The following is a 22,970-nucleotide window of genomic DNA, read 5'->3' as shown; positions in this document are numbered from 1 at the left end:
ATTTCAGGCTCACCCCACTCTCTCCTCCACATTTCTCCTTGGGTTGACAGGAAACTCTCTCTTTCATTTTCTTTTTTTTTTTTTTAAAGATTTTATTTATTTGACAGAGAGAGCGAGATCACAAGCAGGGGGAGAGGCAGAGGAAGGAGGCTCCCCACTGAGCAGGGAACCCGATGCAGGACTCAATCCCAGCCCCTGGGATCATGACCTGAGCCGAAGACAGACACTTAACCATCTGAGCCACCCAGACGCCCTTTTTCCAGTTTTAATTTATTTTTAAAGTAATCCCTATATCCAGTGTGGGGTTGGAATTCATGCTCCGTCGACTGAGCCAGCCAGGCGCTCTTGGAGCCCCATTCTTTTCTTTTTTAAAAAATCATGTATTAGGGAGAGTGCATGAGTGCGTGAAGGGAGGGGCAGAGAGAGGGGGAAAGAGAAAATCCCACGTAGACTCCCCGCTGAGCCAGGAGCCAACTTGGGGCTCAGTCCCATGGTCCTGACACCATGACTCTGGCCTCAATCAAGAGGTAGAAACCCAACCAACTGAGCCACCCAGGCCCCCTCCGGAGCCCCTTATCTGCCGTCTACACCTGTTTCTCCTTGGTCGGTCTGCCCTGATCCCAGCGGCTCGGATCCTCCTCACTGTCCATCTGTGTCTTCTCCACACCCTGTCCATCTGCAGATCCCGTGGGGTCCACCTTCCGAACACCAGGAACCTGCCCACTGCTCACCCCTACCCCGACTGGAGCCCCCATCTGTGGCCAAGTGCCCCCCCCTTTCCCCTCCCTGGTCTCTCTGGTGAAATGTTGACGGTGGTTGAAAAAGAAAACCCAAGCTTCTCCACCAACAAGGCCTCCCGGGTTTGCTCCTCTACACCCTCAAACCTCCTTTCTTCCCCCTCCCCCACCGGGCCTCCTCACTGCCAGCACACCAGGCACAGTGCAGCGCCAGGGCCTTTGCACACACTGCCCTCTGGCCGATGCGCCTTTCTTAGACGTTCCCACAGCCGCCTCCCTCTCCTTCGGCCTTTTGCTGGAATCTCTCGCGCCGCTTGCCTTCCCTGCCTTCCCGGCTGGAAACGGGGAGTCTCCCATCGGGCTTAGCACCTGTTCTAACGTTACTGTCGTGCTCGCGGTTTCTGTTGGGTCTCCCCGGAGCGGGAGGGGGCCTCGGCCTGTTCAGTTCACCGTCTCTGGGAATGCCTCGCTGAATGAGAAGCTCCTGACGGCCTCCGGCGGGGCGAGCGCCGAGCGGGGAGAAAGGCGGACGCGCAGTCGGGGCTGGGGCTGTGGCACGCGCGGGCGCAGGTCGGCCGGGTCTCGGGGGATAGGACAGGGAGGAGACGGAGGTGGGCGCACTTCCTGAGCCCGAGGGCTGTGCCAGGCTCCGTCCCTTAGAGTCTCAGCTAAGCCTCTGAAACGGGACACTGTTTCCACTACACAGAAGGGGAAACTGAGGCTCAGGGGCATTACGTTGGACGTGGCCCACAGCAGTGGATGCAGATTTATGGAGGGCCTGCGAGGTCGCCCGGCCGTCTCCGGGAGGGCGGCGGGCAGGCCGCGGATCCCGCCCGGGCCTCCGTTTCCCCGCCCGCACCTCGCCTCCGCCTATCCCGAGTCTAAATTCCGCCCCAAGACGCGCGCTGAGCGGAAACTACAACTCCCGAGAGGCCCCGCGGCCCAGGCCACGCGATACCTGCGGAGGCGCGAATGGGCCCCCCCACCCGCTCGGCTCTCGCGCGGCCAACCGGCGCTCGCGGAAGGCCCGGCCTGCCCGCTGGGCTGCCGTTCTCGAAGGTCCTGGAGTCAGGCGTTCGCCGTTGACAGCCCGGCGAGGGGCGGGGGCGGGGATCGGCGCAGGCGCAGTCCGTGCGGGTCCTGCCGCGGGCGCAGGCGCAGGCGCAGTCCGTGCGGGTCCTGCCGCGGGCGCAGGCGCAGGCGCAGTCCGTGCGGGTCCTGCCGCGGGCGCAGGCACAGGCGCAGGCGCAGGCGCAGTCCCAGGCGCGTTGACTGAGAGCGGCGGCGGCCATGGACGACGAGGAGGAGACGTACCGGCTGTGGAAGATCCGCAAGACCATCATGCAGGTGCGCCCGCGGGGCTAAGACGGTGAAGGCGGGCCGGGCACGCGGCGGTTCGGCGGGGCGGCCGGAGCGGAGGGGTCGGGGTGGGCGCCCCGCGGGCCTGCGACCGGCCCCGGGGAGGGTCGCGGGCTGGCGGGAGAGAGGGGGCGGGGGTCCGAAGCCCTGCGGGGCGAAGCCCGGGCCGCCGCCCCCGCCCGCCGCGGCTCCTTTCCGCTCCGCGCCGCGGCTCTGGAAGGGGCGCGGGGACAGCTGTGCCTGCGGCTGAGCGCGCCCTGGGGGCTCTGCGCCCGGAATCAGGCCGGGGTCTCCTGGGCGAAGGGGGGCGCGCGCGGGGCTGACCGGCCGCTCTGGCCCCGCGTTTCTCCGTCTGGGTCCTCTTGGGTCGGCCCGCCCACAGAGCCCCGACTTCTAAGCACTGCCTGGCCTGTGGCCGGGTTCCCAGCCAGAGTCCACCCTGGCCTGCCGCGCAGTGCCCCTCCGCCCCGCTGCCTTCGTGCCCCCCCCCCGCGCCCCGCGCCCCCCGCCTCCGCCACAGCCCTGCCCCTGCTTCTCAGTCCCAGCCTGTCCCGGAGGCTCAGTATGAGATGACGCGCGGCGGCTGGCTCTGCGCAGGAGCTCTCTTGGGGTGCGTCCTGGTCTTTGTCCCCACTTGCCCCTTCCTCCCTGACCTCTGCCGGCACCTGTCGCGTCAGGCCCCCGAAACCCGCGTCATTCCTGCAGCGGCTTCATCCGACCCGAGCTCTCCCGCCTTCCCTCCTCTGCCCTGAGCTCACTGGCCAGTTCTTTCTGCAGCTGTGCCATGACCGTGGCTACCTGGTGACCCAGGATGAGCTGGACCAGACCCTGGAAGAGTTCAAGGCCCAGTTTGGGGACAAGCCGAGTGAGGGGCGGCCACGGCGCACAGACCTCACGGTGCTGGTGGCCCACAACGACGACCCCACTGACCAGATGTTCGTGTTCTTCCCAGGTGAGGCCCTTGCGGGTCCCGGGTGGCTGTGTCTCCTCGGGGTGTCAGCTCTAGTAGAGCCATCCAAGGGTTTTCTTGGGTCAGCTCATGGCAGCTAGCTGCTGGGTGACCCCGTGTCTACGTTGACCCTTCTCTGTGCCGGTCGGAGGGAAACGGCTCCTCCCCGCTGTGGACAGCACCATCGCGTTCTGCCTTGTTTGAGCAGAACAAGGTGTTGGCTTTCTCTGTCCGGCAGGGTTATCGCAGCCCTCGCCCTGGGCCCCAGACTCCCCTGTATCCTCCGACCCCACCCGACAGCCCGCCTGCCACTCCCTGTGCTTCCCGCTCCCCGCAGCTCCTTCCCGCAGCTCCTTCCCGTGCTGCTGCAGGGTTCTGCCCTCCCCACACCCTTTTCTGCGTGGTCTGCCTGCTCGGTGTCCATCTGTCGTTCTTGGAGACCGAGTTCAGAAGCCTCCCCTTCCAGGAGCCCCTCCAGGCCCCAGGTCGAGTGAAGAGCCCACCACGGGCTGTCCCAGGACCCCTGTGCTCTGTCGTGGCCCCTGCTGCAGCGAGGCAGCCTGACTAAAGCCTGCAGAGGCAGAGAGGCCGCGTTGTGTAGGGAGCACCCTGGGGGCCCGGGCCCCGCTGGCACCGAGGGGGTAGAAAACGTTTGCAGGAGGGCCCCAGCTGGTGCTTTTACAGGAGGGGCCCCTGTGCGTGAGGCGCATTTTCCGGAAGCCTTGGTGCCTAATCAGGTGCCTCCCTGTGGAGCTGTCTCAGCCTCCTCACAGCCTGCCTGGTGGCAGGGCCCTCCCTGGAGTTGGACGGGGTGGACGCCGCGTTCAGGTGGGCCCCAGGCCGGGACTGGGTTCCCTGCTGTGCTAGTCCACCTGCACCGTCACAACAGAGCTCCTTGGACCGGCGGCTTCGACGTCGCACCATCCCCCTTCCTGCTGGAGGCGGAACGTCAGAGCCCGGGGTGTCCACCTGAGTCCTCTCTCCCTGGCACATAGGCCTTCGTCTCTGTGTCCTTGTGGGGTCCTCCCTCGGCATCCCTGTGTCTTCACATCATCTTAGAAGGCCGCTGGTTTTGTCCAGTTAAGCCCTACTAACGACCTCATTCAGATAAAACCATCTGTTTTATGACTTTGTTCCCAAGTACAGTGGGATTTGGGGGGGCACAACGCAGACCCCGACGCTTCCTGTCAGGTGAGGCAGGGTCCGAGGCGGTGGGCAGCACGGAAAGGCCCGGCTGGGAGCCTCACGCATGTGGCGGCCAGTAGCTGACCTGCTCAGCTCAGAGGGACCAGTGGGTCTGGCGTTGCAGGGATGGGACTGTCCTCGCTCAGGTCGGCTGACCACACGTTCCTTCTGAACACACAGCCACCGTGCTGCCTAGACCGGGTGAACTGCTTCGTGTGGGGGTTTCGCAGACCTTGGAACCACTGAGGCACTGGACCAAGTGGATTTCGGATCCTTGTCCCAGAGAGGACCCTCTAGGTGGGGGGATGTGGGGTACCTTTCAGCTCCTCAGGAGAGGTGGACACGAACCAGTTCCCGGTGGGCTCATGGGGACACTGAGGCCCCAGGGGGAAGAGCCTGTTCCCGAGCTGCACTGGGGCGCCTTGGCGAGGCAGAGCTAGGACGCCGGCCCCCCGGGAAGAGGCGTCCTTGCAGCACAGGCTGCCACGTGTTCTGTCCCCAGAGGAGCCTAAGGTGGGAATCAAGACCATCAAGGTGTACTGCCAGCGGATGCAGGAGGAGAACATCACGCGGGCCCTCATCGTGGTGCAGCAGGGCATGACCCCGTCCGCGAAGCAGGTGGGTGCACGCCTGGCCCCCTCCCCCAAGGCCGAGCCCGTGCGCCCCACGTCCCCCTCCCAGGGCCCCGCTGACAGGCGGTGCCGTGTCCTCGTGGGGCCTCGGGAGCTTGGGCTCTGAGACAAGCAGCTGTGCCATGCGGGCCTCCCAGAGCAGCCCCCACATTGTCCCCGCCAACGCCCGCTGAGGAGAGAAGCCGGACTGGGGAGGCCGCCTGTGTAGGGGCCGGGGTCACTGCGTGGGGGCTGGACCGGTCTGAGCGGGTGCTGGTGTGGGATGGCGGGGGGCAAGCGGTCTCCGTGTGCGGAGTTCCCGCCGTCCCGTCAGCGCAGGGACGGCCGTGGGGGCATTTTGCCGGATGTCACTGTGAAGCCAGGCTGAGGCCCGGGAAACGTGTCGGGGTGGGTGGGCTCTTCCGCCTGGAGAAACCCCACTGACAGGGGTGGGATTTCCTGGTTCGTGGTGTGGGGTGCTTTTCGGAGGTGCGCAAGAGAACCCCCCCGGCCGCCCGCCCGCTGTCAGCCTCTGGGGAAGAAGTGGGGTGGCGGCGTCTTGCCCTTGGCTATGCGTGAGGCCGCGCGTGTCTTGCAGTCTCTGGTGGACATGGCCCCCAAGTACGTCCTGGAGCAGTTTCTGCAGCAGGAGCTGCTCATCAACATCACGGAGCACGAGGTGGGGGCAGAGACGGGGCCCGCCAGGGCGCGGGAGGGTGACGGGGCCGCGTCCCAGCAAAGGTCTGCAGGAGGGAGTAGAGCAGGGTCTCTGGGTGTGGCCCTAGGCGGGAAGCACACCTGGGAACCTGCCAGGAGTCCGGAAGCTGGGGGCTGGAATCTGCTGCCCCCGGCCCGTCCGCCTGAGCTGCTCTAGTCCCCCGTCTGCGTGTGGAGTCAGGAGCTGGGGCGGGGGATAGCAGCCGGGACCACCGAATGCCCCGGGTGGATGTTCGTGGTGAGGAAATAGCCCGTGGCACGCGGTGCTCCCCCGTCCTGTGTGGAGGCACAGTGGGGTCTCAGCCACACGGAGACTCCGTTTCTCTTCTTGGCAGCTGGTCCCAGAACACGTCGTCATGACCAAAGAGGAGGTGACAGAGCTCCTGGCCCGGTAGTATCCTTTCAGCCCCCGTCTGGGCCCTTCCCCCCCCGCCCCCGCCCGCACGCCGACCCCCACCCCACCCCCAGCCCACCCCACCCAGCGGAGCCTGGCTTTTTCCCTGACCCGAGCTTCTCAGTAAACTCCGGGAGAACCAGCTGCCCAGGATCCAGGCCGGAGACCCCGTGGCCCGCTACTTCGGGATAAAGCGAGGGCAGGTGAGCAGTGCTACGCTCGGCCCCTCTAGACGGAGCCAGCGCGTCCAGTCACGCCGGCTCCCCGCCAGCCCGGGGCCCCTGTGCGGCCCCCCACAGCCCCCCGCAGCCCCACCTTCCCATCTTCCATGTGCGCAGGTGGTGAAGGTGATCCGGCCCAGCGAGACTGCCGGCAGGTACATCACCTACCGGCTGGTGCAGTAGCCGCCCCGCGAGCCGGTGAGACGTGCCGTGTGGCCACGGGGCCTGCTGTCCAGGAGTGAGTCCCAGCTTTCCTCTCCCCTTACCCCACCGTCGTCTCTGTCACCTCCCTGTCGGGGGCGCGTGGAGGCAGCCCCGCTTCCTGCCCGGCCGGGCTCGCCTCGCACAGCAGGCCTGACACGTGGTGGTCTGCCCGTCTCTCTCCTGCCCTGCGGCCTGGAGGCAGATGGGGCTGTGCCTCCAGCCCCCGCCACGAGGAACCTCACCGCTGCTTCTCCGGACCCTGGGGTGACCCCGCCTGGGTGCTGAGCCCCACCCTGGACCCCGCATGAGCGAGCCTCCAGAGGGGACAGGATGCCACAGGGAGGCCTGCAGCAGCCAGTGACCTGCAGCCGTCCTGGCTCAAGTGTCCGGCCGGCCCCCAGCAGGGCGGCCCGGCCGTCTGTCCATGGGGCAGCGGGGGGGTCAGCTGCTCCGATGCTGGGTGTTTGTACGAGTGAAAGTATTGGAGTAAATAAATTGGTCAGTCTGGAGCAGCAAGGCGGAGTGACAGGTTTGCCGTGAGTGGCCTCGCTCGAGGCCCTGGACCCTGGGCCCGTCCCCGTGTTCCGCGGGGCCTGCTGCCCCTCTCCCCATGGGGGCCGCGTCCAGGCGGGTCCCTGTCCAAATCTGCATTGGGGGCGGACGGCGGGGGGCTTGCTCTCTGTGTCGTTCAGCGTTCTCGGTGTGGAAGTGTGTGGTCGGGTTCCCCGGTCTCCGCGTTAGTGATTCCGTGCGGGAGGCCTTCCTGGTCTGGCTGGAAGGTTGGCTGTCCTTGTCTTTTGGCCGGCGTGATCGCGCTCTGGTTCACGTGTCACAGTGGACGTGTGCAGGACGGCCCTCGGTGGCTCTCAGGTACCATCAGTCTTAGAACTCGTCACCCCGAAGCAGCCCTGTCCCCATCAGCTGCCGGTCCCCGTCCCCCATCCCCCCACGAGCACCTTCCCGTGCGTGGAGGTCTAGTCTGGGCGTGTCACACGCGGGGACCCAGCCTGCGTGCCCTTGTGTCTGGCTCCCTCCCTGCGTGTCTGGGCTCGGGGTCTGTCCCCGGGGCCGCAGGTGGGGGCCTCGCCGGGGCCGCAGGTGGGGGCCTCGCTCCTGCTGGGGCCGGGGACGCTCCCAACTATGGGGGACACGTGTCGTCTGTCCAGCTGCGAATGCAGACATTCCAGCGGACCCTGGACTTGCGTGTCTTGGGCCGTGATTTAGGAACACTGCTGCCGCGAGCGTCGGCGTACGGGTTCTGTGTGGACATGTGGGTGCATTTTTTCTGGGTGTGTGTCGAGCTGTGGACTCGATGGCTTGTGCGGACGCGGGTTATCCGGTGCAGAAATCGCTGGGCTGCTCGGTGCCGTGGGGACCCCGAGTCACAGTCGCACGGCCTTGCCTGCGCTCGCTGCCGGCGCCCCGCACACACGATTCCTGTCCCCCTGATGACTAAGCCCGTGAGTTGTTCTCTGGCGCTGGGAGGCCACGGACGGGTCGTCTCTGTAGGAAGGTCTGCTGGACCCGCACGTGTCGCGTGGTTGGGCTGCGTGTCCCTGTCGCCCCCGGCACAGGCCACAGGTACGCACCCGTGTCTCTTCTCACATCCGCGCTTGGCAGAGGCGTGTCCGTGGTTGCGATTCCTTAAACATTTGTTTGTAAGTTCGGTGAGTTTACACGTGGCCTGAAGTTCGGGGGTTGACTCGGGCCTGTGTGATGCGGGGATGTGCTTTCCCCTGGACAGACCGGGGTCTCGGTACTTTCTAGAATGGCAGTGGGGTCTCCTGTGCATGTGCACAGGCACGGGGCTGTTTCAGGGTCCCACAGACCCATCCACGTGTTAGAAGAGCTTGTTCCCACCCCCACAAACATACATGCCCTGCCTTCCAAAGTCAGCTTGACCAGAGTAAGCCAGACCCAGAAGGATGGAACCTACAGGACCTCCTCCCAGCAGGGCCCCAGAGGCGGCCCGTCCCCACATGGGAACACGGTCCAGCCTCAGGAAGGGCGGGACCCTGACCCCTGCTACTATGTGGAGGGACCCTGAGGACACGGGGCTCAGCGAGAGCAGCCAGACCCAGAAGGACCCGTCCCGCAGGTCCCCACTCCCAGGAGGGCCCCAGAGAAGTCCCGTCCACACGGACAGAGAGGAGAGGGTGGGGGCCGGGGCTGGGGCAGGAGTGGGGAGTCCCTCCTTCGTGAGGACAGAGTCTCTGTGTGGGGGGATGGGGCGTTCTGGAGACGGAGGGCAGGGGTGTGAGTGCTTCCGGCCGCGGAGCTGTGCGCGGAGCCGGTGAACGTCCTGGATGTCTTAACCACAGTAAAATAAATTTGGTTATTGGAATTTTTTCGTGTCATGGGGTTTTAATTGTGTTTTGTTTGTAAATAAACGTGTGAAGCTGTGTCTGTCCCGTGTGAGGTCGAACTGACTGCGGAAGTCGGGCCGTGAGGAGTCTCGGGCACGGGGTGCCTTGGCTGCTCCTGAACGTGGAGTACCGTGTGGGGTGGGTCTATGCCGTCTGTGCGGCGGGTGCGGCTCCGCTCCGTGGGCACAGGAAGGACTGCGACAGGTCCGCAGGGATTGCGGCCGGCGGTTTGGTGCGCAGCCTCCTCTGTGGTCTCCGGCAGCACCGGGCTCTCCTTTGGGAACGCGTCCCTCTGCCGCACGGGGACCGCAGCCCGCCTCTGCTGCTGAGCACCTGCCATCCCAAGGCCCCGGCATTGGTGGGAGCTGGGTGGTTGCTCTGACACCTGCCTAGGCGCCCCCTCCTAGGGTACGGGTTTGGGGGTGGCGGCAGGGGGGGCCCATTCACATGGCCCCGGGCCCCTGTGACATTCTGTGGGCCTGGGCGAAGCCTGGCCTGAAGCCGGCCCCGAAGGAGTAAATCAGCAGGCGCTCCGCAAACAGCATCAGAGCCCTCGGCTGTCTCGCCTGGCCGGGCTCCAGGCGCTTCTCAGGACGCACACGCCTTGACGAACGGGTGTCTGTGGCGTGCCGCCGTCCGCCGGAGCGCTGGTCAGTTGGAGAGTTTCGTGTTCGTTCTTGTGACCGTTTTTTAAGACGTGTATCGGACGGGTCCCTTCTCGGCCTTTTGGCTAAGATCAAGTGTAAGACGCATCTTGGATCGGCCGATTTTTTCTGTGAAGGGACAGGACTCGGTGTTTTCAGGTCTGGGCCGCGTCGTCCGGGTTGTGCTCTGGGCAGCACCGGCGCGTGGGCGTGGGCGTGTGCTGCTCGCCAGCGTGGGTCCGCTGTTCGCTGGCTCCAGGGCCTCCCTTTCCGGATCTTTCTCAGCTGCGGCGGGGGACGGCCAGGCCAGCTTGCGCAGAGCGTTCCGTCCGCCGCGGACGCCGTGGGTCTGAGCCCGGGGTGGGCCGCAGTGTTCGGCCGGCCCCTCCCAGCTGCTTGGGTCCCTATGGGTGTGGATTCCAGCTGGGTTTTTGCAGCCAATGAAAGGCTGGGTCTTCCTGCTGTTGAGCCAACCTTGACCTTCCGAGGTCGGTCCAGCCGGGCTGAAGGGGTCTGTGAGAGGAACTGGGGAGGGTGGCTGCTGGCTGGCTGCCGGCCGGCTGTCCGCTGTGCTGCCCTGCAAGGCGGCCCCAGCTCTGAGACTGGTCGGCGAAAGTGAGGTTCACACTCAGATGCTCAGGCATTGGCCACGCTTCAGGGCTTCGTAGCCACACCCGGCTGGTGGCCGCTGCCCGGACAGCCTGAATGGACCGTTTCTGCCGTCTGGAAGGTTCCTCCGAGCAGCCCTGGCTGAAGTTTCCCAGGAGTACGTATCTGATGCCTGTGTGTGCACAACCCACCTGGGCTGTTTTCTGGGGGAATTTCTCTTCCTGAGAGTCCTCTCCAGTGGGGAGCCAAAGACATGGCTCGGGGCTCTGCGTCCCCCTCCCGCCGCCGCCAGAGAAGATGGGCTCAGATTTAAAACTTTATTTTAAGCAAAATGTGCATTTGAAAAACCTACGTCGTGGCCCGGGACGGACCTCACCACGCCCCGTGGGGCCCGACACTGCCTCCAGGACCCCGCCGTCTGGCTTCCAGAATCCCTTCCATGGCGACCGGTGTCCCACAGGGTGGCTGGCTCCGAGGGCAGGGCCACTCAGCAGGGGTGTACGGGGCTTCTTCATGGCCCCAGCACGCAGGCAGACACAGGGCAGGCCTCTGCCTCTCCCTGTGCTCCTGGGAGCTTCTGGAAAGGGCAGCCGGTAGCGGCCTCAGTGTATTGTTTTTGGAGTATGAGGCCTCACAGTGACCAGACGTCCCCGGAGATCTCCTCAGCCACCAGCCCGGCCGGCCGGCGCCCCAGCTACACACACTCCGGCTGCCGCCCCGGGCCCGTGCCTGCCTCAAGCCTCGCACCGCGGAGCCCCATGGCAGGCAGCGGGACCTTGGCCACATTGTTGCACTGGTTGGCGTTGAACTCGGCAAGCTGCTGGGCCAGGCCCCCCCCGTCGCTGTGCCTGGCCCCGGCGCCCAGCTGCTCCTCGCTGCCGCTGCGGCTGCCCTGGGCCACCTCCGTGCTGGCCTCGCTGCCCTGCTTCTCCTGGAAACTGAGGCGGTGTCCCCTGTCCGCTGGGGACAGAAGCTCTGAGGCCTCTTCTACCTCGGAATCAGAGTCGTTGGAGGCCACCCGGGATTCTGGGAGGTCAAGAGAGGTGGGGGATGGGGGAGGTGCGGAGACAGGACAGACAGACATGTTGTGACCGGGAAGGCTCTGGGGACGCGCCTGACGTGCTGTCACTCACAGGGCCCCGCTCCCCACCTGGGACTGCCCGCCCGCCACCAGAGGGCAGTCTCTGGGCACAGGGCTGTGGCCGTGAGCTGGGTACCCCGCCGGTGACTATGCCACACCTCAGGAACACGTCAGACAGGCGAGCTCTTCCTGGGAGGCAAACCCACAGCCGTGCGGCCTCTGGGCACCCAACGTGGCCCCAAGACGCCTCGTCGCCCGGCTGCTGACCTGGCTGTCACCACCACTCACCTGGGCCGCCATCCGCCACCTCCTGCAGGGGGACAGTGGCCCCCACGCTCCCCTCCGGGTAGGGCGCCTGCACCTCTGCCTCAGCCTGTGCCGCGTCTGAGCTGTCCTGCAGGTGGCGGAACGGGGCTCAGGGAGGGCCCAGGATGCCCGCCAGGCCCCAGCTCTGCTCTCGCTCTGGTGAACCAAGAACCAGGAGAGCCTGCAGCTCCTCAGTGCTCCCTGCGGTCCCTGCGGTCCCTGCGGTGCGCGTGACGTCACCGCATCCCGTGTATGCGCGGGCTGCCCTGGCCTCGCTGGGGCAGCAGAGTAAGGTCCCACGTGGATGAAACCAGCGTGTCCTGCTGCCCCTGCACCCTCAGTCCCAGGAGAGGTACGGCGGACCCTCCACGGGGACTAGCGCACGAGAATGAGCAGCTGGGAAGCCATGCGCGCAGAGCCTGTGGAAGAGAGCTGGTGGCGCAGCCTGTGACGTGGCAGGGGGCGCAGTGGGGCGGGTCGTGAGCCTGAGCCTGGGGATGTGCCAGAGGCGGTGCAGAGAGAGATGGACGGAGCGGCCGGGCTCCAGAACCAGGTGGGGGAGGTGCGGCCACAGGGCCTTGGCACTGGTGGTGGAGCTTCCCCCAGGGGAGCTCCCCCTCCATCAGTTCTTTGCTTAAAAGATGCCTCTGGGGCCCCTCCTGACGAGCCTGCTGAAACCAAGGCTCTCCGTCCCAGCCCCCTTGCTCCGAGGGGGCAGCCCTGGGGCCTGCCCCCACCTTCAGCTGGCCCCCAGGCACCTCCTCGGGCTCCTCCTCAAAGATCAGGCCGTAGTGCGTGATGAGGGTCTCCACGATGCGGGCCTGGTGCGGGTAGTCGACCAGGGAAGACAGGGACACGGTGGCCTCGGTGGGCCTGGGCCGCAGCAGCGTGGGTCCGAACACGATGCCCAGGTTCCCCGGAGTCATCTTGTTGTCCTGCTCCACCGCCACGATCCTAGGGTCCCGCGGACGCGGAAGCAGGTGTGAGTGCCCGCTGAGGCTGCCCCAGGCCCTGCCGACCTGGGCCCCGGCCCTCACCTGCGCAGGTGCCGCAGCAAGTACGTCAGTGTGGCCCGGTTCTCGGGGGGCAGGTCCTGCAGGAGCTCCCGCAGCCGGCCCGCCATGGCCACGGCCGCGGCCTCGGTCTCCGCAGGGTCTGCCCGGCCCCGGGACGCCACCTTGGCCTCCGCCTCCGCCTTCAGACTGTCCTTGGCCAGCCCCACGAGCTCGTGGTAGAGGCGGAAGGAGAGGATGGGTTCGGGCAGCTGCGGGGGGAGCGGATCAGTGGGGTCTGCGCCCCGGCCCGCCGCCCCACCCCCGCCCGGCTGCGCGTGAGCTACGGCCCGGCCCTGGTCCCACCTGCCGCAGGTAGAGCTTGAGGACGTTGCTGATGTCGTGGGGTGAGGCCTGTGACAGCTCCACCAGCTCCTGGCCAGTCTCGAATGCCTGGCACAGCTTCTCCACGCGCGTCTTCACCCCGTTGAGACGGTAGATGCCCTGCGGGGGCGGCCGTCAGCCCGGGACACGCCCGCCGCGGCCCCCCCCCCCCCCCCCGCCCGGACAAAGCCCCGACGGCCGCCCCCGCGGTCACCTTGGTGTGCAGTGCCCGCTGCTCGATCTCGCAGACACACTTCTTGACGATGAAGGGGATGCCATCGGGCGCGCCGCGGGCCGCCTTCGAGAAGTCCTGGCCGAAGAGCTGCAGGCGGCCCTGGAGTTTCTTGTGGCCACACTGGATGGCCAGCGTGTCCAGGCACTTCTTGTGACAGGCCAGGCAGCACTGCGGGGGGTGCCCGTGAGCGACCCCCCCAGCCCACGCCCATAGCACCTCCACTCTGAAGCCCTCCTGACCCTGTCTCCCCTCCTGGCTGGGCGCCGCACCTCCGCCACCCGGGCCTGGCTCCTCCGCCGGGCCAGCCTGCTCCCACCTCCAGGCCCTGGCCGGGACCTCTGCCAGCTCCCTCTTCCCCCCGCCGGGGCCCCCTGGGTCTGCACGAGCCTCCCTCTGCTCCCAGCTGGGCACGCGCGCCGGCCGTGCACCCTCACCTCCTCACACTCCGCCCCCTGGAAGTAGACGTAGCTGTTACACTCCCTGCACTTGGCCGGCGTGCGCAGCTTTCGCAGACGGTGCGTGCGGGCAGCCTTGGACAGCCCCACGTTGCGGAAAGGCCCACTGGGCACGGCCACTGGCAGCTCGGGGGCCATGCCGTTGAGGTCAGCTGGGGGGCAGGGCAGGTGGTCAGCCTGAGCGAGGCTGGTCGGGGCCGGGCCCAGCCGCGGAGTCCAAAGCCCCGCCCCACAACGTCCACACGGGGCCCCTCACCCTGCTCAAAGGCTGACGGCCCTGCGCTGCCCTCCTGGTCCACCAGCTCCTCGCTGGACGACATGGTGCCGCTGGACGACATCCGCTCCAACTTCTTAAAGTCCCCTGAGCAGGAAACGGGCGTCAGGCAGCCCAGGCCCACAGGTGCCGGGCACGGGTCAGCCGGACCCTCCCCAGAGCCAGCTCACGGCTCTGCCCGCACGATGAGTCCGCCGCCCCACACCCAGGCCAGCCTCCAGGTAGCCATGCCCCCTCACCTGAGCCAGGGCTGGGGTCCAGGCTGCCCTCTGAGTCTGACACGGTGGTGGGCCACGACTTGTGCACCTGGTGTCCACGCCCACCTGCAGGAGGGGTGTTCAGCGGGGACTGAGGGGCTCTAGAGAGGCCGCGCCCACTCGCCACCCCCACCGGGCCCTCACCCCTGTGTTCCTTGGCAGGTGTGCCATTGCCGGATCCACCTTCCTCCTCAGGGCTGCCGGTGGCCTCTGCCCCCGTGGCATCACTGGCAAGGCTCCCCTTACGGGTGCGCATGACCGGGGACCTAGGGGGACAGGACAGGGACCCCGGGAGCGTCAGCGCACCCAGCCCCATCTCAGTGTGGGGGGAGTCCCGCGGCCCCAGGTGCGTGCAGGCGGCTGTACCAGGCATTGGCGGAGACGTGGGGCTCGAAGTCGTAGCGCACGTCGGGCTCCTCGTCCCGCTGCAGCTGGCCCACGTAGGAGGCGTACTGCTGCCCCGGGTCGTACAGCTTGCTGCTCTCGCACAGCATCTGGAAGTGCACGGGCAGCGAGGCCGTCTGCATGTGCAGCATCTGGTAGTAGGAGATGGTGGCCTGCGGGCGACGGGGTGCCGGCGTGAGCCCCACTGGCTGCGCCTCCGACCCCCCCAACGCCGGCTGGAGCGCGGGACACGGTGCGCACCGACTTGATGGTCTGGTCACTCTGGCGGATGACCTCCTGGATCTGCCGCAGCACCGTCACCTTGGTGTCCTCCAGCTCCTGCTTCTGCGTCTTGGCATCGGCCACACACGTCCGGTAGGTGGCCATGGCTTCCTCGGCCTGGATGGGGGCCGGGGGGCGCGCACACAGCCCTCAGCCGGGTTCAGACCTTGGACGCCCCGGGAGCAGAGAAGGGCGGGTCGGCGCTCCTGCGGGGTGCCCCCGCCCCTGTCGGGAGCTGCGCCCGCGGGATCGGCCCCCGCTGCCCGCTGCCCGTCCGCGCTCACCTTGTTCTTAGCCTCCTCCTCCAGGCGCCGCCGCTTGTCCAGGGTCTTGGAGGCGGCGGCCCCGGGCCCGGTGACGGCCTGCTCCTCCTCGGCCTTGACCGCCAGGAAGTGGGCCTTGCCGTGGTCCTCGCAGCGCTGTGTGTAGCCCTGCTTGGCCTTGCGCAGGTTTGACTCCGCCTCTTGCTGTGGGTGTGGGGGCGAGGGCGCCGTCCAGAGCCGTCCTCCAGCTGGGCCCGGTCCCCCGGCTTCTCTCCCCGACCGGCCCCCTAAGCCCCCCGACGTGCCCACAGCCCGCGGCACGGCCGCACCGACCGAGGCCCTGCCCCAGAGCGGACGGCAGGAGAACCGGAGGGGACGCCTGCAACGGGTCCCTGGGAGGACCCGTTCAGCCCCCAAAGCCGGGACGCGAGCTCTGCGACCGCTGAGGCCCCGTCAGAGTGGCGGGCGCCCCCGTCTCTCACTTCCCCTCATGCACAGGAGAACAGCGAGGCCGGCCCGGCAGGAAGCCAGGCACCCTCGGGTTGGCAGGAAGAGCGCTCGGGTGGCCTTCTGGGGGCCACACTGCGCAGCCTGCAGCATCAGAGCCCGCCACGCGAACGCCAGCAGCACCCACGCGAAGTCCTGAGGACGACCCTCCACGCGCAACACGGAACCCAGGAACCACGTGAGGAAAGACAAGTGCTGACACTCAGTCTTCTGCCCAGAGAAACAGGTAAAATCCCGTCGGGACAGCAAAGCAGGTGGGGGGTCTGTAGCTCACACCAGCGAGGGCTGAGTCCTCTAATATGGCAAGAGCTCCGGCAAATCAAGAAGAACTGGGCCTTTGTCCAAAGTGAGCAATTTCGGAAGAGAGGGCCGGCAGGAAGACAGGCTCGCTGCGCACACCCTCCCCGGCGCCCGCTCTGGGCGCCCGCGGGACACACCGGCCCGGCTGCAGGCCCGCAGAGCGGCCCTGGAGGTCTCGGAGGTCTCGGCCCTACAACCTGGAACGCCAAGAGCCCCCGCAGTGCCCAGACGGCCCGCCGGGGGGACCTAGGGAAAGGAGCCAAGCGGCCTCCACAGCCGTGACAGGTGACAGGGACGAGGGTGCAGCTGGTGGGGGGGGAGTGCGGTGGAAAAAGGCCCAGAGCCCGAGAGTGAGCCCTTGCGGAGGGCCCAGAAGGGGAGGCCGTTTGCTGGCAGCGCCGGAAGGAGCTGGGGGTGGGAGCTGCGGGCCCTGTCAGCGAGCTGCGAGATGCCAGTAGCTTCGGAAACGTCTGACCCAACCACGGGGAAGAGACTTGCCCTAGACCTGGGGCGCCTCGGTCCCCTGCCCGCCCCCGCCCATGCAGGTCTTCCCCCTCCTGCCCGCACAGCCGGGGGTGGCGGGCCTGGCGTCCGAGGGTTAGGGTCAGCCCCCAGCGGGGGCAGGAGACCCCAGCGCCAGCCCCCCCATCCCCCATCCCACCCCCACCCCCCGCGTACCAGCTTCCTCTGGGCGCGGTGCCACGACTCCTTGATCTCCTTCCTGCGCTTCTCGTGCTCCAGCCGCCTGAGGTTCAGGGGCTGCGGGGACAGGCCGTGAGCAGGGGGAGGCCCTGGCACAGCCCCCCCCACCCGCACCACCCCCCCCCCCGCCCGCCCGTGCACCTGCGTGAGGGTCTGGCTCTGCAGCGTGCCCACCGCCTGCGCCATGCTGTGGCCGAACTCCAGGTCCTGCTCCAGGGCCAGGGAGTAGATGGACAGGAGCGGCATGTGCGGCTGGGAGGGGAGGGCAGAGGTCACGGGGGCGGGGCTATGCAGCCTCCCGGCCCCGCCTCCCCGGCCTCCTCCGCCGGGGTCTGCACCCTCGGAGCCGGAGCCGCTGGGAGACCCCACCCCTCTGGCCGCCCGGGGGGGGGGGGGCGGGGCTGAGACACCCCCGCGGCCGGGGACCGCACCTGCTGCATGAAACTCTGCCTGCAGTTGTGCACGATCTTCTGCACGCCTTTGGCGAAGTCCATCTCTGCGGGGGGAGCGGAGTGAGCGCGGGGCCGCGGGGCCGCGGGGTCGGCCCCCACCGCAGCCCGCCCGCCGCGCCTACCCAGCGCCGTCCGCTTTTCCACGTAGCCAATGAGGTCCTTCATGTACTTGGCCATGTTCTTGGCGTAGTGCAGCGCGGCGTCCACGCCCCCCTCGCAGCGCTGCAGCAGCATGTCCACCTCCTCCGGGGCCAGGCAGCCTGCGGGGCACCTGCTGAGCGCAGCCCGGCGCCCCCAGCCCTCCCGCCCGCCCTCGGCCCGACATGCGGGCGCCTGCCCATTGGCCCCTCGAAGGATGCTCACTGGCTTCGCAGTCGTCCGCGCTGGGGGCGGTGCCCTCGCTGCCGGGGCTGTACAGGTTCTCCATGGTCTGCGAAGGAGGGACACCGTGGGCGGGCCCCGGGCAGGGCTCTGTCCCACGCACCCCCCGCAGGAGACAGCCACTGGCCCCCCCACCCTAGACAGGGGAGACAGCCACTGCCCCCCACTGACCCTGGACAGAGGAGACAGCCACTGCCCCACCCCCACCCTGGGCGGAGAACACAGGAGTGCCCCCCCCCACCGGCCAGGCCCCATGCAGCATCCAGGTCGCCCCTGCTCACCTGGATGGGGTCCCCAGGGGGCACTGACAGGAGAGTGCTGCTGTCCGCTTCCCCCATGAGGAACTCAGACACGCTGCAGGGCAGGGCAGGGTCAGCACCCAGAGACCAGCGGCCCCACGCACCCAGTCCCGCTCCACAGGCCCCGCGGCACTCACGTGTTACTGAAGGAGAGAGCGATGGTCTCCAGGGCCTTCTCAAACTCCTCCTTGTCGCACTCCTGGTTGCTCTCATAATGGAAGGCTGGTGGGCAGAGACAAGGGTGAGGGTGGCTGGCCCAGGCCCGGACGCACCCACCCCTGCCTACGACTGGCGGAAGGCAGCCCTTGGCCCAGGGGCAGCACGAGAGCAACCGTGCCTGTCAAACTGCCACGCACCCTTCAAAACACACTTCAAATGTCCCTTCCTCCAGGAAGCCCTCCCAAGTGCCCCCAGAGCCCTCCCTGCCCTGCCTGGGGCTGGCTGACCTCTGATCTTGGCAATGAGGGTGCCGGCGGCAGTCAGTGACTCCACGGTGTTCAGCAGCGGGTACCTGGAAATGATCTGGCGCATCACACGAAGGGCGTCGCCCAGGTACTCGTGGGCCAGGGGCCGGCGGGCCTCCAGGAGGTCTGTGGGGCAGAGCTGGTGTGAGCGGGGGCGCACGCCTGGCCCCCCCGGGAAAGCCGGCTTGCCGCTGCCTCAGAGCTCCTGACCCCAGACGGGAGACGGCGGCTGCCCAAAGCCCACTCCGGGCCTCTCTGGGCTGCTGGCCAGTCCGTGAGGGGCAGACCGTGGTTTCGGCAGTCCCTGTGCTCAGGACACTTTTCATGTCCTCCCAGAGAGCAAGCTCCTGCTTGACCTTCAAGTTGCAGCCCCGGTACCCACCTCCTCCAGGCAGCCCCCCAGGCCACTTTCCTGCCACAGCCTCTCAGGGCGGCTCAAGGTTCTGTCCGGCCCTCCAGCCATTATCTATTCCTCCCTCATTTTGCAGATGGGGAAACTGAGGCACAGAAAAGGGAAGTCGTTTCTCAAAGATGAAGCTTTTCCACGCACGCCGGCTTCGAAGGCGTGAGAAGCCCAGACAGGAAGGCCCTGCTTGGCTTCGTCTTGAGGGCAGTGGGGAGTCACAGAAGGTGCTAGAGTCAAATGGCGTCAGGGTCAGATCTGTGTCTCGGAATGCGACCTTAGACAGCCTCCACGAGCAGTCACTCACAACACGGGGATCTGGACTTGCACACTCCACGGAGTGAGCCAGCCCGCCCCCTCCCTTCCCTGTAGACCGTCTTCATGAGAAAAAAGCGGTGTGTGCAGGCAAAGCCCTGTGCACAAAACACGGCCGCTTGGTAGGAGCAAAACCACAGGAATGTGTGGACTGCAGACAGGGACCCAGGAGGCCTGGCGGCCCGCTGGGAGGGCAGCCCCGACACCCGCGTCCCCTCCACACCATGCCGGATGGACGGTGCTGTCCTTTCTGGCACCCACGACCCCCACTGAAGGTCCCCACGCGGGGCGGGGGGGGGGGAGACCAGGGGGAGCTCTAGCCCCTCAGGCTCCTGCAGGATCCAGGGAAGGCGGGGCCACGCCCCTTCCCTGCCCCCGCCCCAGCCCCGGTGCTCCCAGCCGGGTGGGTGGGCCCTGCACTGTCCCTGACCTGGGGACTCCCCGTTCTGTCACCGTCACAGTGTGCTGAGATCCTCGGCCACAGCCAGCCACCCCACAGGCCCCATGGGGGCCCCACTGCACAGATGAGACACCTGAGCCCAGGGTTAGAAGCGCGGGACTCAGCCCACAGCCTCTCCAGGCGGCCCCAAGCGGGTGGAAGGGGCCGGCGGCCCGGCCCAGCCTCCGGCACTTCGCCCTCGGGCGCAGCCCCGCCCAGTCCTGGCCTCCAAGGAAGCGCAGGGATCGGAAAGGAACTGAGATTAGAGAGTTTCCCCAGGAAGCCGCTCTGGCCCCCGCCCCACCAGATAACCCTGGGGGCTCCCACCTCCCACCCAGCAGGGCCAGGCCTCTGGAGAGGCCATGAGGAGGCTGAAGTCAGACCCCAGCTCTGGCCCCTCGTCGGGCCAGGAGAGCCAGGGGTCAGGGCCCCACGGAGGCCTCAGTTTGCAGATCCACAGAGCGGGGCCCGGGGGGAGCAGGAGCGGGTCAGCGCCAGGCCTGGTCCCGGCCGTGCGGTTTCTCGGGGAGGAGCGGGCTGCAGCCACGAGGTGCCAGGGACAAACAGGAAGCAGATGAAAATAACTCGGCAGGAAGCTGGGCTGTCAGCGCCACATGGAGGAGAAAACGGAACCGCATCCCAGCAGACAGCTCAGGCCTGCGGCTCCCGTGCCAGTCCCGCCCCTTGCCCCTGCAGGAGCCCTCTCCAGCCAGGCCCCATGGCTCCAACCCGCCCCACCTCTGCTCTAGCATTCTCTGTGGCTACCCGCGGCCCGCGGGAGAAGAGTAGCTGCTCTTCTCCACGCCTCCAGCCTCATGCACTTCCTACGCCAGCGGCGCCCCAAAGCTTGTTCCCCCGAAGGCATCTCCATTTTGGGTTCCCGAGCCTGTCCAGGGGATGGTCCCTCCGCCTCCAAGCCTTTCTCTGCCTGTGGCCTCCGGACTCCTACGCATCCCTCAGGGCCCCGGTGGCAATGCAGAGCCTTCGGAGACTGGCCCTCCTCTCTCCACCCCGCCCGGAGCCCGCAGGCTTTGAGGTATCTGTGTCCAGCTCCGCCTTCCGCCCAGGCCTCAGTGCCCCTGCGGCCGCTCACCGTCCCTCAGGACACACTCCTTGAGCTTCTCAAGAGCCTTGGCAAAGCGGCCCACGTCGGCCAGCAGGTGAGAGATCTCGCCAGTGTCAGGGCAGGGACCCTCGACGGGAGGCTCGGCGGGGCCGGCTGCGGCCAGTGGGCTGCGGTGGCCCCGACCCAGCGTCCAGGAGCTGGCGCCAGGCAGCGGGAAGCCAGCAGCGCTGGCATGGCGACTCAGGCTGGTGGGTCGTTTGAGGGTGCCCGTGGCCTTGGCGTTCGAGGCTGCACTTGGCGGCTCCAGGCTGGGTCCAAGGGACACTGTGTCAGGCCCGTCTTTCCTGGGCAGCTCCTGGGAGGGTGGGGCAAGCTGGTGACCAGGGGTTCCAGCCCAGGCACTGCCTCAGTTTCCCCAAAAATGAAGTGGGGACTCTGGAGGGTCTCCGGCCTGACCCCATGAGGATCAAAGGCCAGAGGTCGGAGGGCCGAGATTTGGTGCCCTGCCCCGCCCACACCTGTTACCCAACATCCTCTTCCCCCAGCTTTCACAAACAACGGTCTCTGCCCAAACCACAGCCAGGGGTGGGGCCTGTGAGGGTGGGGGAGGGGCACCCCACTTCCTGGTGGAGTAGGGCGGTCCAAAGGGGGTCCTCAGCCTCTGCAGCCCCCTCCAGGCTGCCGCAGACACCCTGAATCCCTGCTGAAGACACCTTTGTCGATTCCTGTATGCCTAAGAGTCCTGTGGACCCCCAAGTTCCACAGAGGCCCCCAGGCTTATAGCCCCCAGGTAGATAGCCCCTAACATTGTAGCCCGCCAGACCCCAGAGAGGCCCCCCAGGCCCTCCACCCAAGGCGCCTATTTCGTGCCCAGCAGCCCTAGAGACCTTGGCCCCATGGCCACGCTCTAGCTCTCACCTCAGAACGCGCCGCTGCCCCCAGACTCCCTGACCACCACCCTGTGGTCCCAGACCCACGGCCGCCCCCTCCCCAGCCCCCTCCCACCTCCCCCCTCAGCCCCACAGCCAGCCCTGATCCAGGCGGAGGGGTGCGGTGGGCAGCCCAAAGGGCTCCTACCGTGAGCTGAACGCCAGGGTCCCAACCTGTCCTGCGTGGCCCGTGCTGTCCAGCCCGGTAGGGGCTGTAGCTGGTGGGAGCCCCCCGTCGCCGGCCCAGCATGGAGCCGCCCGGCCCTGGGCCCCTAAGGTCCCGCCCGCTCTGCAGTCCACGGAGAGGCTCACTCACCCCCAAGGGCTGTGGGCTGGGGCTTCCCGCCCGGTTCTTTTTTGAGATGGAAGGGGTTTTCATGAGCTCCCGCTTCTTCCTGGAGAACATGGTGGGGCCCCGGGCTGGTGGCCTGCGACGGGCAGGCTGGGGTCCGGCAGGCTGGGGGTCTCAAGCCTGTGGCTCTCAACAGTGGCTGCCTCAGGTCCACATTGTCGCCGGCCACCCCCTCCCCAGCTGTCAGGCCCACGTGACAGGCCCGGCCCTCATTGGCGGGCCCTCCCCCCCACAGGAAAAGGCCTCCGGAGGGAGGCTGTGCCGGCGACTAGTGACGCAGACCTGCCCCCAACCCTCCCAGGCCTCCGTCTGCCCCTCCACACAGCGGGCTTGAAGGTGGGGTCCCATCTGGGTGGGGAACCACCAGGGCCCCACCCCCAGCTTCGGCTCTCAGGAGCTCTGTGCAGGTGCTGGCCCTGGCTCCCAGGCGCATGGGCGGGAGGGGGCACACGGGGGAGACTGCAGGGGTACAGACCCTCTGTCAGACATGCCCAGGTGCCACCAAGTGCGTGATGACCTGTAGGGACCCGGACAGGTGTGCAGACATCAGGAAGCTCGCCCACGGAAAGGACAAGCCAGAGCTGCTCTCTCAGACCTTGGGCATGGCATGGACACCTGCTATCTAGCCCCCTCCGTCCCCCACCTCTGGCAAGCTGGTGGCACAGGGGACAGCTGGCCACCGCCCCCCAGCCCTGACCCCCCCAGTCCAGGGACCAGACCCCAGGCATGCCAGGCAGCAGCACTGACAAGGCACTGTGGGAATCATGCCTGCGGCCACCACTCAACAGCAAGAGCCAGCCCCAGGGTGCTCAGGGACCCCCCACCTGCGGTGGTCCCCCCCACTCCCCCCCCCGACCTGCGGCTCCCCTCCCCCCACAATCTCCTCCTCTCTTGGTCAGAGCCTGCTCTCCCCCATTCTTCTGCTCACCTCTGGAGTCCCACCCCCATCCCCAAACCCCAACCCTCTACCCTCCCTAACACAGCCCCCCACTGACCTCTGCTGGGAGGGGCAGCTCTCCAGGGCACAGGGTCCGTAGACCACCGCCCCGGGGGCCCGCAGCTGGCTCTCTAGGCCCGGGGCCACCCAGATGCAGCCGAGAAGCTCCTTGAGGGCCCTTTGCCCACCACTCACTGTTCTGGGGCCTGGCTTTGGGGGTGAGGGCTGGGGGGCGGTCTTCTGGCCTGGTCGGGAGGCTGGAGGCTGGGCCACCCGCGCTGGGCCCCTCCAAGCCGCCCAATATTCCCAAGCCTTGACCTCATGCCCACTTCATGACCGGGCACTCCTAGGTACCACCCTGAGCCACCAGACCCACGTGGGCGTCCAGGCTTTTAGGGAGTCCCTGAATGCATGTGAGACACCCCCCCCCTCCCCGGTGCCCAGCCTGAGACAGGCTTTCACCTGAGCTGGGGGTCTGGCCAGACTCGGGTGCACACCCTCGGGGGCGGGGGGGT

General features: G+C 67.4%; 2 protein-coding genes across 8 annotated transcripts; one reads left to right on the top strand and one right to left on the bottom strand.

The window, feature by feature from the left end:
* The first annotated feature begins 1,964 nt into the window (after positions 1-1,964).
* On the top strand, positions 1,965-8,721 carry POLR2E (RNA polymerase II subunit E). The gene is made up of 7 exons (XM_032304821.1): positions 1,965-2,084; positions 2,874-3,048; positions 4,733-4,848; positions 5,440-5,520; positions 5,894-5,952; positions 6,077-6,155; positions 6,291-8,721. The coding sequence occupies exons 1-7, from the start codon at positions 2,028-2,030 to the stop codon at positions 6,354-6,356; spliced, it is 633 nt and encodes a 210-aa protein (XP_032160712.1). The 5' UTR covers positions 1,965-2,027; the 3' UTR covers positions 6,357-8,721.
* A 1,578-nt stretch (positions 8,722-10,299) lies between these two features.
* ARHGAP45 (Rho GTPase activating protein 45) lies at positions 10,300-22,756 on the bottom strand. 7 transcript variants are annotated; one of them, XM_032304775.1, is made up of 24 exons: positions 22,514-22,598; positions 21,483-22,035; positions 20,265-20,592; positions 17,997-18,140; positions 17,688-17,772; positions 17,533-17,605; positions 17,234-17,300; positions 16,993-17,130; positions 16,850-16,914; positions 16,560-16,670; positions 16,395-16,475; positions 14,931-15,113; positions 14,626-14,763; positions 14,347-14,537; positions 14,125-14,246; positions 13,963-14,046; positions 13,706-13,810; positions 13,429-13,601; positions 12,974-13,162; positions 12,742-12,879; positions 12,421-12,647; positions 12,121-12,337; positions 11,366-11,471; positions 10,300-11,022 (listed from the first exon to the last, which is right to left on the bottom strand). In XM_032304775.1, exons 2-24 carry the CDS (start codon positions 21,570-21,572, stop codon positions 10,691-10,693), a joined length of 3,387 nt encoding a protein of 1,128 aa, XP_032160666.1. In that variant the 5' UTR covers positions 21,573-22,035; positions 22,514-22,598; the 3' UTR covers positions 10,300-10,690. The 7 variants fall into 7 exon arrangements, with proteins under 7 accessions (XP_032160666.1, XP_032160645.1, XP_032160658.1 ...); XM_032304754.1 differs by having other exon boundaries at positions 13,963-14,246; XM_032304767.1 differs by lacking the exons at positions 21,483-22,035; positions 22,514-22,598 and adding an exon at positions 21,315-21,452.
* Between the last annotated feature and the right edge of the window lie 214 nt (positions 22,757-22,970).

This window comes from Mustela erminea, chromosome 1, assembly GCF_009829155.1.
Source record: "Mustela erminea isolate mMusErm1 chromosome 1, mMusErm1.Pri, whole genome shotgun sequence".
Lineage (NCBI taxonomy): Eukaryota > Metazoa > Chordata > Mammalia > Carnivora > Mustelidae > Mustela > Mustela erminea.
The sequence above is the reverse complement of the archived record's forward strand: the minus strand, read 5'-3'. Positions and strand labels throughout refer to the sequence as shown.

Excerpts from the sequence above, each read along its gene's own strand:
- POLR2E (XM_032304821.1), top strand. The coding sequence starts at position 2,028 with ATGGACGACGAGGAGGAGACGTACCGGCTGTGGAAGATCCGCAAGACC. Across the intron at positions 2,085-2,873 it reads TCCGCAAGACCATCATGCAG|CTGTGCCATGACCGTGGCTA; the intron begins GTGCGCCCGCGG and ends TTCTTTCTGCAG. Across the intron at positions 4,849-5,439 it reads TGACCCCGTCCGCGAAGCAG|TCTCTGGTGGACATGGCCCC; the intron begins GTGGGTGCACGC and ends CGTGTCTTGCAG.
- ARHGAP45 (XM_032304745.1), bottom strand. The coding sequence starts at position 21,416 with ATGCTGGGCCGGCGACGGGGGGCTCCCACCAGCTACAGCCCCTACCGG. Across the intron at positions 13,811-13,962 it reads GGACCCCAGCCCTGGCTCAG|GGGACTTTAAGAAGTTGGAG; the intron begins GTGAGGGGGCAT and ends TTTCCTGCTCAG. Across the intron at positions 12,648-12,741 it reads TCAAGCTCTACCTGCGGCAG|CTGCCCGAACCCATCCTCTC; the intron begins GTGGGACCAGGG and ends CTCCCCCCGCAG.